We start from the raw sequence: 18,501 nt of genomic DNA, 5'->3' as shown, positions 1-18,501 counted from the left end.
GTGGATGTTAGTGAGTCGTCCGATATGTTTTCACTCACTGGAGAATAAATAAATATATGATATAATTGAACATAATGGAATTATGCACGTTTGCATTTGTGATAAATAGAAAAGGAAAATGATTGCTATATTTTATAAATATACATAAATATTTTCTAAATATTTTATAGAATACATTACAATAAATAAATCATGAGAAATTCTAAATATCAGTAATAAAAGAAGTATCATTGCACATGTTTGTCGAGGTAAAATACTGTATTTAACTGTAATTAATTCATGCATGAAAGGGTTAAAAGGGGGTTGGGAAGGGGGGTGGGGATATACTTGAGCACATCCTTATATTTACACATATCAGCTTGCAGACCAAAACATCCCACTTTGTTATATTTGTTTTCCAGTAAAACATGAAAATGGAGGCATGCTTTGTCATAAAGGGTTAATTAACCAGCAGAGAAGGAACACGCTGATCAAAAGCAGAAGTGAGCTGACAAACTAGAAAACTAGTAAAACTATATTTTCACCTGCAGCTTTAAGTCTTGCAAGTCTGCTCGACTCCCTTAAAACCGTATTATAATATAAATTAACTTTTGTTTTTGCCTGAAGTCGCAGCTACAAGACATGTAATTAAAGGTGACGAGCTAATCACACTGACACTGACACACACACACAGCAACAAACCCAGGGCTGTCAACAGCGTTATCAGATGCCGTGTCCCAGTTATATCAGTCAAACTGAGACCGTTTATCAGTTTGATTCTTTTTGCACATATCTTTAATTTTAGCTCTGAACCCCATAAAATATCTCTGCAAAATTCATTCATTCATTCATTTTCCGAACCGCTTATTCCAATTCAGGGTCGCGGGGAAGCTGGAGCCTATCCCAGCTGGCTTTGGGTGACAGGCAGGGTACACCCTGGACAGCTCGCCAGTCCATCGCAGGGCCACACAGAGAGAGACAAACAACCACTCACGCTCACACTCACTCCTAGGGGCAATTTAGAGGAACCAATTAACCTATCATGCATGTATTTGGATGGTGGGAGGAAGCCGGAGTACCCGGAGAGAACCCACGCATACACGGGGAGAACATGCAAACTCCACACAGAAAGGCCACTGACCAAACCAGCCAAGGATCGAACCAGTGACCTTCTTGCTGTGAGGCCACATTGCTAACCACTGCGCCACTGTGCAGCCCCCTCTCTGCAAAATGATTAAAAAAAAAAAAAAAGATAACTTCTGCGTCCTGAATAACCCAGAAGAGAACTGTTGGTGTAGACCAGCGGTGTCCAACATAAGGCCCGGGAGCCAAACCCGGCCCACCAGAAGGTCCAGTCTGGCCTCTGAGATCAATTTACTAAACATGAAAATGACCTAAGATTCAATAACTGCAATTTTCTAATAAAATAACTTTTTAAAAAAAAATTTTTTTATGTCTAAACATAAAACATTTTAGATGCAGAATAACTTTTTACATCTTTCTAAGTGAATGAACCTGACTTGAGTTTGTGGTGCGAGGCGAGCCCGTTCAGGTGGGCAGGATGTATGTACATGTACATGTATGTACATTTAAAATAGCTTCCTGATCCTGATCATGGGAAACGCTTCATGTTTCAGTTCCAGAAAATGCTCAGTGATTTACTAGACCTGCTAAGATCATCTTGATAACGCCCTTGCACTTCTTCCCACTAAAACAACAGGAAAAAAATGGGAAGTTTTCATTATTTCTAAGTCTCTACGTTGTCATTTGACTGGTACGATCCACTTGACATGAATCTGTGTGAACGTGGATCTGAACTAAACAGAGTTCGACTTTTTGCTCTGGAACATAAAAGTCATGGTGAAACAAGGTGAACGTTTCCTTTGTTTTAAAGCGGCTCTGCTCAAGCAGCGCTGTAGTTAAACATTGTTTGAATCTTTGAAGGTTATTATTTAAAAAAAACACCTTGTTTCCCACCTGTTACCCACCTAAATGTGTGTGAGCTTCAAACGTCTTGTCAGCGTACGCAGAATCCTCTTACAGACGGCGTATTTGTGCGGAGAATCGACATGAGGAATGCTCTACATCCAGCTTTGGCTTTATGTGACATAATAAACCAACACACACCTGACTTTTAGAGGTGTTCCTTGTCATGTCCAAGTCTTTACCGTCAACGTTATCAGTCGGGAAAAGGGTGTGGTGGAGTTAATGATTGACAGTGGAAATGGAGCAGATCACCAGGAAGAAGTCATTCCAGACTCTTGTGTACAATTTTAGCAGATGCTTTGATGTGAGGAAGTGCAGCTGATAAAAACGTCTGGGCTTTACTTCAGAGAGCCTGATTTAATCCATCAACTTTCATATCGGAGCACTGAAAATGCTTTGTAATAATTCAGCTCTATTTGTGGCTGAATGACACAAATAAATGAAAACGACATACTCAGCTCAAAGAAAACAAAACACAGAAGTCTAAATGAAAAGCACTGCTTTGGTTAAGAGAGCGGGAATGTTTAACATCTTCAGGATGCACATTGTTCTGCTTCCTGTCTGTAATGACCATCTAATATTAAATAAAATAAAATATATAATAACAATAATTCTTCTTCTTATTATTATTATTATTATTATTAATAATAATAATAATAATAATAATAATAATAATAATAATAATAATAAAAAACAAAAATAAAATATACAATAATAACAACAATTATTATTATAATAAATCATAATAAATTAATAAAGTCTATCTTCACAAATAAGAGGGGATGTATGTATAATAAAAAGCACTGCTTTGGTTAAGAGAACAGGAATGTTTAACTTCTTCAGGATGCACATTGTTCTGCTTCCTGTCTGTAATGATCAGCTCATATTAAATAAAATTATATATATATATATATATATATATAAAAAATGATAATTATTATATTACAAATAATAAAGAAAAAATATATCTAATATTTATTAATTATTATCATAAATATTAATTAATAAATAAAGTCTATCTTCACAAATAAGAGGGGATCTATTTATAATGAAAAGCACTGCTTTGGTTAAGAGAACGGGAACTGAGTAGAACGTTACTTTCAGTGAAAACCAGCGGACAGCGGCCCACTTCTTCTGGGAATGAGTAAAGCAACGTCTGACGAGGAACTGAGTAGAAGAAGGAGCTAAAAAGGAATACATGAGGAAGTCATCAGCTGATGATGATGATGGACATTTGCATTATTGTTCAGAGTGAGGAGAAGCCAGGAAAAAAACACCACGAGGATCCAGAGAGAAGTGAACACAGTAAAAGATTCTTCACCACAAAACCCCTTCATCTCCATGGAAACCAGCAGGAGCTTCTACTGAGACAACCGTTGTTGTTGTGACTTAATTTATTCTGCATACGTCTGACAGGTGGAAGCAATAAGCTTTGTAAACATCTGTTTTTACGTTAACGCCGCCTTCACACTCCGATAGAAAGAAGGTAAAAACGGCTGCAATGAAAAAGCAAACATCTGATATTTCAGTGGGAGGCTGAGTTGAATTTACTGAAATATCTGGGTTTTACAGATCATGTGGTGAAGGTTACAGGAGGAGATAGAAAACATGATAAATATGTTTGCTGGCGTGTAGCGTTCAGCATCAGGTGGCGTGATTATGACAATACTGTCCCCCGTCTGCGTGGATCCAAAAGGCTACAATAAATTACTAAAAAAAAAAAACCATACAAAGCAAACTGGCATTCGGAGCATTACATAGTGGTTGGTCAACGCTACAAGAAGCAGCATCTCTTAAGAAAAGGAGTTACTGGGAGAGACTTTCAGTCCAAGTGTTGCTAACATTACAATCCAGTTAAAAAAAAAAAAAAAAAAAAAAAAGTGAAGTGTACGACATGCTCATAATGTAAAAAGAAAATCCTAATCCGACAGACTTTGTCTGCAGGATCGGATCTTTGTCTCCCTCTGCTGGCCACAGCGCTTGTCTGCAGCCTGAAAATGTTCCCATTCAGCTCCGGTAATCCCCGATGAACCAGTATCCACCGCTCCTCACAGGACCAGCCTCTGGTCGATGGGCAGGCTGTCCATCAGGCATTTCAGCTGCTCCTCCCCCAGCTTGATTTTGTCCTCGAGCTTGCGCTGCTCGATGATGAGCGCAGACTTCATCTTCACAAAGTGCTCATAGTCCGTCAGGCTCTCCTCAGGAAGGTAGTTGGCCAGGATGTCGTAAACCACGCGCTCCCGGCGGTCCAGGTTCTCCTTCAGCTCCTTGGCATCCTCGTGCTGTCGGATCAACAGCTTCCTCTTTTCAACTAACGTTCGCTGGAGGAAAGAAAAAGGAATAAAGACACGACTTTTAAAGGAGAGACTGTAGAGTTTCCGGTGGTTTGCTCACCCTCTCCTCCGCCGTAGCGCCCTCCTCCAGGCTGTTGAGGGCGTTCTCCACTCTGGCCAGACGACCCGACAGGGACAGCAGCAGGCTCACCACCTTGTCCAAATCCCCCACAAACATCCTGAACTTGTCCAGCTCGTTGGGTTTGCAGACCTGCTGGACTCGGACCTCCACCTCGTCTCCCAGGGTGTTGTTGTCCAGGATGTCCTCCTGCAGGCTCTCCCGAGCTTCTCGTAACACCTGGAGCTTCTTGCTGAGGCTGTCGATCAGCTCTTGCTGCAGGAGAAACAAAGCAAAACGATTAAACTTCCGATCTTCTCCGCAGCCACGAGTCAGAGAGGCGGCTCCGGTACCTTCTTGTTGGCTAAATCGATGTCCAGCTCATCCTCAGAGTCTTCCTCCTCGTACTGTTCCTGCATGTCCTTCATCTTGATGAGGAGCTCAGCTTTAGGAGCAGATGTGCTGTAATACGTAGAGCTGGTCACCATGGTGACAGCCGCTGCCAGGCTGTCTTCTTTTTCCCTGAAATGTAAATAATTTAAAAACAGTTTCTCATAACTCTTATAAACCTGAGAAGTTGGTATAAATGTCCATCTGGGTTGATTTCTACATTTAATACCTGATTATATCGATTATTTAACCCTTGGAAGTCATCAGGATAAAACCTTTCCTGCTTAAGACATTTTTTAACTTGGATTTAAAAGTGTTTAGTCTGGATTCTGGCCTAGAACCTGTTTGGACTCTGGTCTAGAATCTGGTCTAGATTCTGGCCCGGACTAGCTGACCTGAGTCTCTGGATCATCGATCTCTGCTTGGTTTATTTTCTCTGAACACAGATGCTGGATTCTATCTAAAATCTATCCTGTGACTGACTGGAAACCAGTATAAACTGGAAACCAGTGTAAAGATGTGAAACTGGTGTGACATGTTCAGATCTCTTCGTCCTGGTTAAAGCTCCAGCAGCAGCATCTGGATGAGCTGCAGATGTTTGATGCTCTTTTTAGGAAGTCCTGTGAAAAGACCATTACAGTAATCCAGACTACTGGAGATCAACGCATGGAGGAGTTTCGACTGGTCTTACTGGGAGAATAAACTTTTCATTCTGTCGATGTTTCTGATGGTAAAAAGCTTTGATGCTGCTGCTGGAAGTCAGAACTGAGTCCATCGACACTGCAGGGTTTGGATCTCTGCCAGTGGATTTAAGAACCTGAGTCTTCGGATGTTTACAGACACTGACAATCTCTCTTTTCTAATAAACAGAATAATTTCTGTTTTGTCTTCATTTAATGTAGAAATTTCTCATCCAGGAGTTTATTTGATTCAAAATCTGAACAAAACAACCTGAACCTCCTAAACAGGACCTGAACCAGATAAAAACCTCTTCAAACTGAATAAAAGAAACCAACTTTCTAACAATTCATATTGTCCTGGTCCTATAAATATCACCTTGATCACAATGTTGCTCTTTTAATGGAGTAAAAAAAGAGACAATATTTATATTTCTTCATATAATCCATGTTAAACGGGTTTTCTTTAAAGGTGAAAAACAGCGTCCTTATAAATGTTTTTAGCACCTTTAATACTTAATACTCGGGGTGGGAAAATCTAACCGAAAAATTGAATCAGGATTTTTTGCTTCACAATTTTAAAATCGATTATGTTAAAAAAATAAATCTTTTTAAAAATGAAAATAATCCATTATAAAATATTTGTCATTTTTTTTTTACTATTATTGATCTTTTTTCTTGTCTTCTTGGGCATTATAGCAGTAAAATGATGGTCTGGCTGCTGTGTTGTTTTTTTATAATCAAAATCAGGAAAAATAATGAGCAAATATAAAAAGGTTTTGTACATATTTTTTGGTTTTTAATCTACAAAAATCAGCGATATTGAAGAATCGTGAGAATCGCAATTTAAATCAAATCGGCACCCAAAAAAATCTGAATCGAATCGGGACGAAAGCATATCGTCACAGCTCTACTTAATACAGTTAAAACATTCATTACATTAACATTAAACGTTAAAATAATTTGAATAATAAAATATTTGTCACTTTCAACCGGGAGTTAAGTTGATTGATTTGTGCAAAAAGTGGGAAAATGATCAATCTGTCTTATTGAAGTTTTTCTGGAAAGGACGTTTTTTAATGACCTGAGATGGAAACTGAAAGAATAATCTGAGAAATAATAATAATAATAAACTAAAGTGACCTACAAGGGTTAATCATCGATGTAATTCTGTTTGCATCTTGCAGAGCAAGGCTCACCTCTCCTCAACGGGCCGGGAGTTTGTCTGTTTGCTCGGCACCTTCCTGCGCTGGTGAGCTCCTTCCAACAGTTGCTCCCCCTCCGGGAAGATACCCTCCATCATGTCCATCGTAGTCTTCATCTTGCGCTGATCCAGAATATCCACCAGAGATTTATCCTTTCCCATGATGTCCCGGGCCAGCTCCTCTCTTTTCTGGTCCTCCTCCTCGGTGGTTCCGGCAGCCCGGTTGCTGCTAGGCTCGTCGGTGGGCTGCGGACTCTTGCAGCTCGACTCGTCCACCACAGAGACAACGCTGGTGTCCCTCTCCGGCGTCTCGTCGGGCTCCTTCTGCCGGGTGAACGCACAGAAAACCGAGTCCTGCCCTGAAGCCCCCAGAATGCCGAGCCTGGTCAGGCCACGACCTTCATTTTCGACGACAGGGGGGTCACTTTGCTGCAAAAACGAGGAATTCTCCTTCTCTGCGTTTCCTTCCGAGTGGACAATCCTAATGGGAACTTTCCTCGCCGCAGTATTCTGGTCTTCTACCACGTGCTCCATCCTTAAAAACACAGAGACACACTGATGAAAACATTTTCCTCGGGGGGAAGAAAAACCTCCAGCTGCAGCCATTCCAGCCATGCCTTCATGTCAAGTTTCACGGCATGATGGCAACTAAGATTTTTTCCATGCCCAGTCGGTGCTGGAACATCCAAGACTTCTGGACTCCTTCCATCCCTTTGGTTTCAGCGAGCTGCAACGATCCTTCTGCACGGTCTCAGCTTCACAACAGATGATATCAATTTGTTTGGAATTAAGAAAACGAACAAAGAGATTCATGTCTGGGGCTTTAGCAAGAACATTTGACATTTTCTGCACCGCCAGTGGCTTCAGTAAAAATGCAGAGAATCCCTCTAATTCACCGCAGCTTGATAGCACTCACATGTTGGGTCTACAGAGGAACTTAACTCTCAATGAGCTCTTTGTACGTGTGCTGCAAAGACACAGAAGTGTGTCGGTGCGTGACGTGATGAAAGAAAAGCTTTACCTGTTCGGTTCCTCATCCTGAAGGGAGACTGGAGGCTTGTCGCTGAGCCTCTGTGGGGAAAACTGCGGCGAGGGCGAGCGCTGCCTCTCCATGCCGGACGGCCCTGAAGGTCTGTAGGAGGGAGCTGGGGGAGAGGAGGCAGGCTGAGGATTGGATGCTGATAGATGATGTACTGCCCCTTGTCCTTTGTCCACAAGTCCTTTGCCCTGCTCAGAGTCTCCCTTTCCTGAGTGGGTGGGGTAAAAGGCTGGGTTCGGTTCAGTCTGAGGGGAGCAGCGGCCAAAGGCGTCTCTCTGAGAACTGCTGGGGGATTCGTGGGAGCTGACCTCCCGGCATCTGGAAGGGGGAGGCTTCTCCAGCGCAGAGGGCTTCCACCTCGGCCCAGACGGCGGCTCCGTGTGGTTGTGGTCTACAGGCGGAGAGGGGGTGGGCTCAGTGAGACTCTGAGAGAAGGACTTGGGTTTGTGGTTGCCGGTGGCAGGAGCAGCTCTCTGTCTGCAGTCAGGATTGGCTCCTGTCATGGGCGGAGCGGGTGTCTCAGAGCAATTCTCAAACTCTGCTGGTCTCTCTCGCACTCTGCAGTCACCTGGAGCGCTGTCAGAGAACCTGAGGAGTACAGTAGAAAGCTTTTAATTACACAGCCGGGCCAGCGGGGGCTATCATCTGCAGCTCATTCAAATAATACACCGCGGATCTCCGGCAGCCACTGTGATTATGCCGCTACGACACGACCCACGTCTCCCTCTCTGCACTTTCCTGGTAGCTGCTCAGCTGGCAGCCTGGAGAGGAATATTTCAGTTCCCACAAAGTCTGCACAGAGGGATAAATAATCCTCCAGAGCAGAGAGGCCCGACGGGATGGCTTTTTCCTGCCCGAATCACATTTACAGTGTAAATCTTTGGAGATGACGTTGGGTGTTGGAAGTCTGGGGAGTCATTAGAGGCCCGGTGGTGATGCTCGTGTAAACACACTTAAACCTTAAAGTGTTCCATCATTCAGTGTAATTTCACCATTCAGCACAGCGAAGAGCTGTCATTAACAGGGCCATCCGGGCGGTTCTGTGTGCAGAAAAGAGCTTCGTGCACGCGGATTACATCTCCGTGCATCCTCCTACACAAATTCAGTTTGCCGAGTTTAACACCTAAAACACGCAGCTTTGATTCAAGGCACCGCTGATTCTGCAGTCACAAGTTAAACACAGTGACTCGCGGGCGGGCAGACAGACGCCGCAACTCAAAGCTCCCGATTGGGATCCTTACAAGCTGCGACAAGTTAGCCAATGAGCAACTGTTGCTGCTCACCCCCCCACCCCCATGGTGTCTCAGCTTCAGCTCAGCGCCGTGTGAGAAAGTGGTGGAAGCATGAAACACGATGCCAGAGGAGATTAATGCCGCTTCCAGCTGGGGGGATACGAGCTACTGAACTGTTTTATCAAATCAATACAGTATCAAATCAAAGCATAACAAAGTGTTTAACATTTAAAAACACACACACACACACACACACACACACACACACACACACACACACAACCCTTCCCCTGACCACTGATGCCAAAATAAAAACTAATAACTTTAGGATTCTGGCATCTGTATCTGGGTTGATGCTGCTGTGAGGAAACGACATCTGGGGAGTCCGTCCACGTCTGGTAGGATGTCGTCCATCCACCGATAACAAACTGATGTTTAATTTTGATTTAATTTGATCATTTTGAAGCGAAGGCATCAAATGATCAAGATGAAAAGCTAAATACTGTCACACTGCAACATTATCCTCCAACAGGAACTGTTTTTTATCTGTAGCGGATACAGAAATGTAAAGCAACTCACCCTACATGATGTTTTAATCCAGTCATCGCCAAATCAGAAGTGTGTGTCGTGTGTGTCTGCTGGCTCTGAGTGCATGAAGCCACCTGCTCCGTGTCTCTTTCCACCTGTATCAGTTTCACTATCTGGGTGGAGCACGTCTCACCAGCTCACCTCCCAGCCTCGTCAATGACAATAACATCCTCGGCGCTGTTGTAATGCAAACGCCAGTGTCATACGGCGTGGCTTCAACAATGACTCGGTTACTCTACACCTCTCAGTTTCACCAGACGGTTTAGATAATGCGAAAAGACTCCTGACTAACTGGTTGCTACCATCATGAAGTCATCTTTAATGCGTCACTTTACACATCTGAGGAGTTAAAACCCTCATCTCTCTGTGATAACACCTGATCTGTGACTGGAGGAAGCTCCTACTGTACTGAGGGCAGCTTGGAAAACTAAAAGCAGCATTTAAAACAAACAAACAAACAAAAAAATAATAATTTGTGAGCATTTACAAACAAAGAGTTGCTGAAAACCATCTGTGTTAAAACACAGTTTCATCCACCGTAAAGAAGCTGCATCGTAACAAGCAGCTTCATTACACAGGAGGAGTTATTAAACGTGCTTACAGCAGCCTTTCCAACCATCGCTGGAGATGTTATTTCCACAAGTCGTGATGGAGTCTGAGCCTGACAGGAAACTACACCTTGCTATCATCATGTGCAGGTACAGGAATAAAAGCAGGACACATCTACAGGGCTGACAGCAGCATCCGAAGCTGCACAGCAGGGATTTAGGCTAAATGCTAACCTCAGCACTGAAAGTGGCTAAAGTCGTCCTAAACGGGGAGTAAAACCTCTGGCTGCTTCATGGTTTCATGGATCAGGACATCTGTGCTCCATAGCAAAGCTCAACATGAGGTAACAGACTTTCCTAAACCTTGTCACTATTAAACTAGCATGAGTAAACAGAACTATGTCCAGCAGCGACAAGCTGCATCATTATCTGTGTCAGGTTATCAGGATGTCTGGTCCAGTCGATAATCTTTCTTCATTTCCTCGTGGTTCGCAGGGCTTTCAGGCTCTCTGATGGTCCTGGATCAGCTCTGAATCGGGCTGGACTTTGGATCATTTCAACGCCATGACTCTGTTGTAGCGCTGCTGCTGAGTTTTGGTTCATCGTCTTGTTTTCTTTTAAGCAGTTTTAGTAAAGTTTGGGGTTTTAGACAGATGGGTTCAACTTTAACTTCAGCATATGACGGTAAACACGGCGGTCTCTAAATGACTGGGAGGCGTCCAGGTCCTGTGTCTGCAGAATGAGTCCAAATCATCATGCCTGACAGCTGGCGTGAGTTGCTTGTGCTTATATGCTGGGTTTGCTGTGGTGCGTTGGAGGCAAATATTTCTGGTCTGGTCTTTTCTTTCCAAAGAACAAGGTTTGATCAGAAGCAGCTTTCTTCAAACTCATTTCAATTCGTGATAAATGGTCTACGTTTACTGAGCTTTTTGTTGTTTTTAACACTATTCCAAGTGATTACAACAAAAGAAAAGGACAATCTCTTTTATTTTACCCCAGTTTTTGCTCAACAAACAATGAACTGACATGTCTGGTATCGCCACACTTCTCAAGGTGCATCTAACAATTTTTAAGACCAGATTTTTATTACATCCTGCTACATTAAACCTCAGAGTGTAATTCCTTTTCATAGCCATCTAATCCTTTCCACCTTCACTATGTTGCCATGCCAACAGGCCAGACAACACAAAGCGTAGCTGGATAACTTCAACAGGTTTCAATAGGAAGTTTCACAAATAGAGATTTACAAGAAATCCAGACGGAAACTAAATGTCTGAAGCAGATTTCTGAGGAAAACCGGTCTGATGTGCCAAACAACGCCGCATTCTGAGGAGCCGCATACCCAGCCTGAGTAACAGTGTCATCACGCTGACAGACAGGTTTTATTGGTGGTAATATCATGCCTTCAGGCTGCACCCCTTGAACTTGGGTCGTCGCTGCATTCCAGTAGAGGGCTGAAGAAGAAACACTTCCTCACTGTGACAGACGTGGTCAGAAGCCTCGCCCACGCCACCGAGGCGCTACGAAGCGACACAAAGCGCAGCCACAGAGACGGCTTCTGTCGTCACAGCTGCCCCAAGGCAGAGCTACTGTTACGCCTCTGCAGATAATAAAGACCTCAGTGTCGTTCCCCCCCCCGTTTCATTGATAAGGCTCAGAAGCAGAGCAACATAAACAACCCTTGCTCTCACAGCCACCGGTGTTTCCAAGAAATGAAATGTACTCACGGGGTGTCAGAGCTGAGCGGTTCAGCAGGTTTGCTCTCCGTCTGGGAATATACTGTGTCACACTTTCTTGTAGGAACTGGAAGCTTCTGTAAAAGAGGTTGAGCAAACACTGAAGCACTCATGCAAAAACATTCAAAGACAAAAGGCTTCCAGCTAAAACCCAAACCCAGTGGGGTTTTTTTTTTCTCTTTTTATCTCTCCTAAGTCATATTGCTGCTTCCTCGTTTCTCTCTGCTGGAGGAAAGAAGCTCAGTGAGTAAGTGGGTGCTGCCGTCTTACGCTGAGGGTGTGTCACCAAGTACAAATATGGATTAATATTTGACTTGGCCTTTTGCTTTGTTGCCTTCCCTTCAGTGGTGACAGCAACGAGCTGACAGGGTTGATGCATCAGCAACATTTACATGATTAAAACCAAGCTGCAACTCTGCTTTTGGGTTATTAAAGATTCATGTTTTTAATTGTTGGAGTGTGTTTGCTTTGCTGATGATACAACTTGCTTGTGTAGCGAGGGAACCTTAAAGCAGCTCCTGGATGCAGAAATAAATTTTTAAAAAGTACATAGATGGTTTGTTGCCAACAAATGATCTATTCACTAAATAAACTGGAAAAAATTTGGAAAAAACATCTATTAGCCACAAAAAAAATCAAATAAAATTGAAATGGACACAGTTACAGATTATTTAGGATAAATTATATAAACTGTAATTATATGTAAAAATCTATTGCAATACTGTACAAAGCAAAGGACTTTACCTGACTGTTCAGTATATGTATATAAATACAAATTCAGTGTTTTTGCTGCTGTATGTGGAGTTTGCTTAACAAAAACAAACATTGTGAAGTCACAAAACCTGTTATTCATCAAATTACACGTTGGGAAATAAGAGATTTTGCAGGCTGCAACACAATTCAACAAATCAGAAGCAATTTTCTTTCTGTGTCCAGAAAGGGTTTGAAAAGAGGGATGAAAATGTGAAAATTCAGAGGAAATTTAATGAACACAACCGGACTGAATGCAATGATTCAAAGCAGATCTGTTGCTCGTGTCAAACTGTGAAGCTGCTGTTCTAACCACAAAAAAAAGCTTCAGTGTGAAATCGTAAATGACAAAATAATTAAGTAACGTAACAGATAAAGTCCTAAAGATCTTCATCCATACGTTCGTTTTCCAAAGCGTTTAGTCCGATTAAGAGTGGCGGGAAGCTGGAGTCTTTCCCAGCGACCGTTGGGCGAGAGGCAGGTGGACCCTGGAAGGGTCGCCAGTCCATCGCGGTCCTAAAGATCTGGTTCTGGATATTTGAAGTTAATTTTTTATGTTGCTCTTGTTATGAGTGATGTAATGTTATAGTTCATGTTTAATTGTTGATCTTTCTCTTTTATCTACATGCAATGACGTATTTTCATATTTGCAATGAGTCGGCGAGATATCAGCTCTAGTTTCTGACTAGACTTTTGGTTTTCTGCTTTTTAAAAATTTTTTTTTTTATTTCCTTTACGTCTTTTATTTTACTTTTACACAACGACTAATGATCAGCTCAGCTGAACGAAAGGACCTGTAATATCTAGTGCTCCTGAGACATCGAGTCCATTGCGCCTCACCTGCCCGTAGATGTCTGCTGAAGGTGATGATCGCGATCTCTCGTGAAAACAGGCGCTCTTGGTTCTGTCCTCCGATGCTGGATCCAGTATGTTGTCAGCTGATCGGTATCGTCCAGATGCTTTTTTCTCTGCAGGTTTCCTCTGGATGTTCCACCTTGCTTCATACTCGGCAAACGTGCCCAACCTGTGCTGATCTTGGCCGGACTGCGTAGCGTAAGGAGCACTGCCCGGCTCCTCGGTGTACTCCCTGCCCTTCGTACTCTTCTCTGTCGCACTGCTAGAGGCGAGGCCTTGGATCTTGGCGTGGCTTCGAAGGGATGCTTGATTAAAGAATTCTGGTTTTACCATTTCTTTCAAGAGTTTTTGCTGGTCTAGAGAGGAGTTTGCTTTTTCAGTGAGCGCTGCGTCTTCATTAACGCCAACATGATGGATTTTGTCCGGTTCAGAGAAAGATCGAACCTTCTTTTCTGCGGGGAAGCGCTTCCGGCCGCCAATGCGAGTTACCTGACCGCTGGAAAGCCCAGAATTATTCACCACTGATTCTGCGACAGTCGGCAGAGGACTCAGGTCTTTGTGAGCGTGTGCTGAGGACTGGCAGCTGGGTAGGGCCTCGACTGCAGAGTGCTCCAGTAAAACCGGCTCCAGATCTTTCCTCCTGAAAGAGGTGGCCTTCAGCACCCTCGCTTGTGCTTCCTTCAGATGATCTTTGTAGGTGTTGGAAAACGAGCCATCTGCGGATGTCAGGGTGGAGCTCTCAGTGGACTTCCAGACTTCCTCCACCTCACCTTCATCACCAGGAAGAGCAGCCGCACTTTTACTTTTCTGCAGCTTCGCTCTTCTCATCTGGATCTCGTTTCTTAGCGTCGTCGCGAAGCGGTTGCTGCGCAACACATGCTTTCTTTCAGGGGAATCCTCCATGTCGGCGGCATCCATGGACAGAGAGTGAAGCATCGGCGTCGCCTGGGGGCAGATCTTAATGCCCGCTTGGTTGTTGGGTCTGAAGTCTTGGGGCGATTCTCTGAGCTGTGAGGGAAAAGACCGTCTGTTTGGAGGGTTACTGGTGTAGTGAGGCTCTGCGGTTTGTGTATTGTGCCCCTTCTGGGCTCCCCTCTCATCAGAGCTGGGCTTCGGTGCAGTGTTTTCAGGGACAGTGGTTACCTGGACCTTGCTGTATATGCTACCATCTTTACTGTGCGAGGAGTGTTGCTGCTGTTGGGGCAGAGAATACTTGAGTTTGGTGACAGTCTGTGGGAAAACAGAGCTCCACTCATGTCCACTCTCCGTCAGATCCACACCTGAAGCGGTCCTCCGATCCTCCGGGATTCCCGACAACGACGGGGAGTTGGGCTGAGCGGGCTGACATGTAGTGAAGCAGTAGTATCGGGTATGTCCACCGCTCTCTGGGTTTTGGTCAGAGGTTGCAGAGGCGGTGCTCAGGTTCCGCCTCTGGCTCTGGTGTAAGTGTTGCGTAGAGCTGTTGGTGGGCAGCTCCTGCAAGCTGCTATAGTAACCACCTACACTCTGCGGCTTCGCTGCGGATGTGGTCCAGGGCTGCGGATGAAAAGTGCTTTTGTCGCTGTGGTGTCTTTGATGGAAGGGCTGGCTAAAATGTGGGACTTGCTGAGCTTCACTGCTCGAGTGGGAAGGCTGTTTACTGGAGCTGAACTGGGCGTGACCGAATTTATCGGATGACGTGTAAACGCTGTCGCCGTCGACCTTCGGGGACATGTTGTGGCTGCGCCGGGCTTCGGTAGAAGCCTTGCTGGCGGCGTGAGAGTCGGGTCCTTCAGGGTGCACTACAACAAGCCCTCTTTCATGCCCCCGTGTTGCAGCGAAGCTATCGCTGCGTGCAGGTGGAGGAGGGGGGGGAGGAGACGGGGAGGTGGTTTTCTTCTTCTCAGGGACGTTCCATACAGGTCCGAAGCTGGTTCTGCTTGAGGTGGAGTGGCGGCAGCCGGCAGATTCCTCGGCGTGCGGACCTTCGTGGCCTGAGCTAACTCCTGGCATCTGGAAGTATGTAAGCCTGTCATCCTGTCGGACTCCCTCTGCCGCCAGACTCGGACCGTTCCTGTTGTGCTTTCCTCCTGCATCCCACTGCGTGACTTTATAAAGCACGTTCTCTGTCGAGGCAGCGTTGCTTTTAGAGATGCTGTAGTCTGGAGTACCAGAGCTGGTAGAGAAGGAGCTGTAGGCTGAGTCTCGCTTCCCTCCTCCGAGGTGCTCCATGCTGTTGTTGGACTTGGCAGGTGACAGCTGGCCGGCAGGATACGAGTGGGAGACGTGCTCTAGGCTGTCCATGCTGCCCAGAGAGCTGAACTGGTCCGACACTCTGCACAGGTTTGTCTGCTCCCAGCTGGCTGACAGATCAGTTGCCGATGAGCTGGAGGTCAAGGGAGATTACAAAGTGAGCATATGTAAACAACAGTCTGTTTTTTGTTCTGTTAAAGTAGAAATACAGCATCGCTTGCTGGTAATCAAACAGCTTAACAAGCTTAGCGCTTATTTCAGGTCCATCTGATTGGACGCAGATCCTCCCAACGTTTCTTTGTTCAGACAGAAAATGCAGCAGCAGAAGTAAAGTCATCTAAGCACGGCTTAAAACATTTGATTTAGTTTAATTATAATTGACATATTTGTACTTTTGTCTTGTTTTGGGAATGAAATAAAATGACAGCAGATGAAATACACATTATGAAGTAAATAAAAAGGGACTGACGTCCAGCTGTCAGACTTAAGAGGGAAACTTCAAGACCTCCGTTCTGTTACCTTGCGTCATATCTGGCGTGCCTGATCGCTGCGGATGGAGACTGTGTTTTGCCAGCCTCTGATTGGCTTTCATTGAACTTGGTTGAGTGCCAGGAGTGAGGCCTGCTTATGGGTTCATTCCTCCTGCAGAAAGGGCAAAAAAACAGACTGGATTAGAGACCAAACCTTACAGAAACACAGGGTTTGCTTCCACATACAAACCAGTACATCTGAAAATCAAGAGAAAATGTACTGGTGGTAGTCGGGGAAAAAGAACATCATGTTTTGCTAAAGGCCACATGAAAAATGATCCCTCTCAATGAAAAAGTTCTAGTTTATGCATTTACTTTAAACTCCGCTTTTTTACTTCTTATTTGCAAAAAGATCATGTTAACATTTAAAGTTCACACTAAGATTACAGCAGTGGAAAAAAGTCGGTAAAATAAAATAAATGTTCTTCTAACAGTCTGTCAAGAGCTGCTCAGTCTGTCTCTGATTTTAAGTCTGTCCTTAAAACCCACTTCTTTGCGCTGGCATTTGGTCATACCTGAGTTTTTTTCTTTGTGTATTTTAATTTTTTTCCCTTTATTTTAGATTTTTGTTTTGTGTCCAGATTTGATTTATTTTTTAATGTGCAGTGCTTAATTTTAAATTGTAGAGTGTTTTTGATTGTTGTTTTATTGTTCAGCACTTTGGGCAGCTGCTGCTGCTGCAATGTGCTTTATAAACAAACTTGAACTTGAACTAAGAGAACAGTAAATCAGTGTTTTTCAACCTTTTTTTGAGGCAAGATACACTATTTTTCACCTAAAAGTCACAAGGCACATCAAAAACCAAACTAAAAAAAAAAAAGTCCATATTATTAAAATAAAGTTCATCTTGTTGAAGCCTCTTGAATAGAAATCAGATAAACACAAGAGGAAGGAATTTAATTTTCTTACACTGGTCAGACTTTTCACACTTTTTAGACCAATTAGGTGAGATTGGGTAATTTCTCAGGGCACACCTGATAATCTCTCAAAAAACACTGCAGTAAATAATTCAGTAACAAATGGTCATTTGGTTATTTTTGCTTTAGAAAGCCAAACAGAGCGCTAGAGAAGGCTCAGGCAGGTTGGCATTCTCAAATCTTTCATAAAATTTATTATAGTCACTAAAAACGGGCCTTACGCGACAGTAGAGGAAGCAGTGAAAAGGTTAAACACGTTTTTGAAAATAACATCTAATTCATTCACTAAAAACCTTTGAGGACTCCGTTTGGCCCTCAGTGATATTCATGTTTTTGAAGAAATCTCAGCTTTAAAAAAAGTAAATGCAAGAATTAAATGAACACAAACTGTGATTTTAAAGAGTTATAGCAGTAAAAAGAAAGAAAAAAGTACATTTCAGTGCATCTGTTTCAATAAATAAGTGCAACATTTTTTACTTTCACCTCATTGATCCCAGATTGAAAACTGCTTTCTTTCCAATAGCTTTATCAGACAGAACAGTTGTTGGTAAAATAATGGAAACATACCCTTTATAGCAGCTCTTTCTGGATAGCGTGTAAGAAGGTAAACAAAAGACAAATTAATTTCCTGGCACAAAGTATCGACACATGTAATGGGAAACACAGAGCATGCTGTAGAGATGGAGTGAACATGATTTAATGACATGAACCATGACACGCTGAGGAAAGGCATGCCAGCGAGGGGAAGGTAACGGACCACAGGAGAGCTGCTACGACAGGAATGACGCTGACGTTGACACTAGATGAATGACTTCTATGATCACAGACCCAGCACAGGCAGGAGAGAAGCACAAGTACAGGAGGACATGGGGAATATGCACTTCAGCACAGTGAGGCCACATAGCCGTACCTCATGGAGCTTCGCAAAATCTTCGTAAGAAAGCTTCTTGCCACATGCACGTCATTCTCAGAGGGCATTTTGTGAGCTACCATATCCACCATTTTCAAATTCCTGGGCAGCAAGGGGGGGAGGAACACACATAAACACTCAGAGCTGACAACAATCAGGACAAACACCACCTTACACTTCAACCTGCTGGAGCGTTGAACGTTTATGGACATTTGCGGCGCTGCAGGGGAAAACAAATGGTCAATATCTCATGAAAGCACCTGGACTAACATTTCCTAACTCTGTTGTGATGTGACTTTTCTAACTGATAGTACATCTACAGCACTAAGAGGTGATCTTATAGCGCCCTCTCCTGGACAAAACGGACTAACTGCATGTTAATGCAGAATTATCTGATCGGGTAATGATGGATGAACAAAGTATCAATCATCTCTCAGGTTCATTATTTAAGCAGAATGTACTAGCTGAGGTGAACTGGTTACGGTCAGACTTTGCCATATGGTCTGTGGGTGAGGGGGGGGACACAAAGCCCAGCGT

At 43.7% G+C, this 18,501-nt stretch overlaps 1 protein-coding gene across 1 annotated transcript in view; it reads right to left on the bottom strand.

Annotated features, from left to right (window-relative positions):
• Nucleotides 1–4,013: 4,013 nt before the first annotated feature.
• Nucleotides 4,014–18,501, bottom strand: part of shroom2a (shroom family member 2a) — a gene marked incomplete at both ends in the record, with an annotated part of 41,362 nt that continues 26,874 nt past the window's right edge. The window contains 9 exons of the mRNA XM_079245486.1: nt 4,014–4,286; nt 4,360–4,632; nt 4,710–4,878; nt 6,623–7,162; nt 7,649–8,254; nt 11,762–11,847; nt 13,361–15,740; nt 16,127–16,249; nt 17,944–18,066. Coding sequence (XP_079101612.1) covers nt 4,014–4,286; nt 4,360–4,632; nt 4,710–4,878; nt 6,623–7,162; nt 7,649–8,254; nt 11,762–11,847; nt 13,361–15,740; nt 16,127–16,249; nt 17,944–18,066 — 4,573 coding nt within the window. The remainder of the gene's footprint in view (nt 4,287–4,359; nt 4,633–4,709; nt 4,879–6,622; nt 7,163–7,648; nt 8,255–11,761; nt 11,848–13,360; nt 15,741–16,126; nt 16,250–17,943; nt 18,067–18,501) is intronic.

This window comes from Telmatherina bonti (genome assembly GCF_933228915.1).
Source record: "Telmatherina bonti genome assembly, chromosome: 8".
NCBI lineage: Eukaryota > Metazoa > Chordata > Actinopteri > Atheriniformes > Telmatherinidae > Telmatherina > Telmatherina bonti.
The sequence above is the reverse complement of the archived record's forward strand: the minus strand, read 5'-3'. Positions and strand labels throughout refer to the sequence as shown.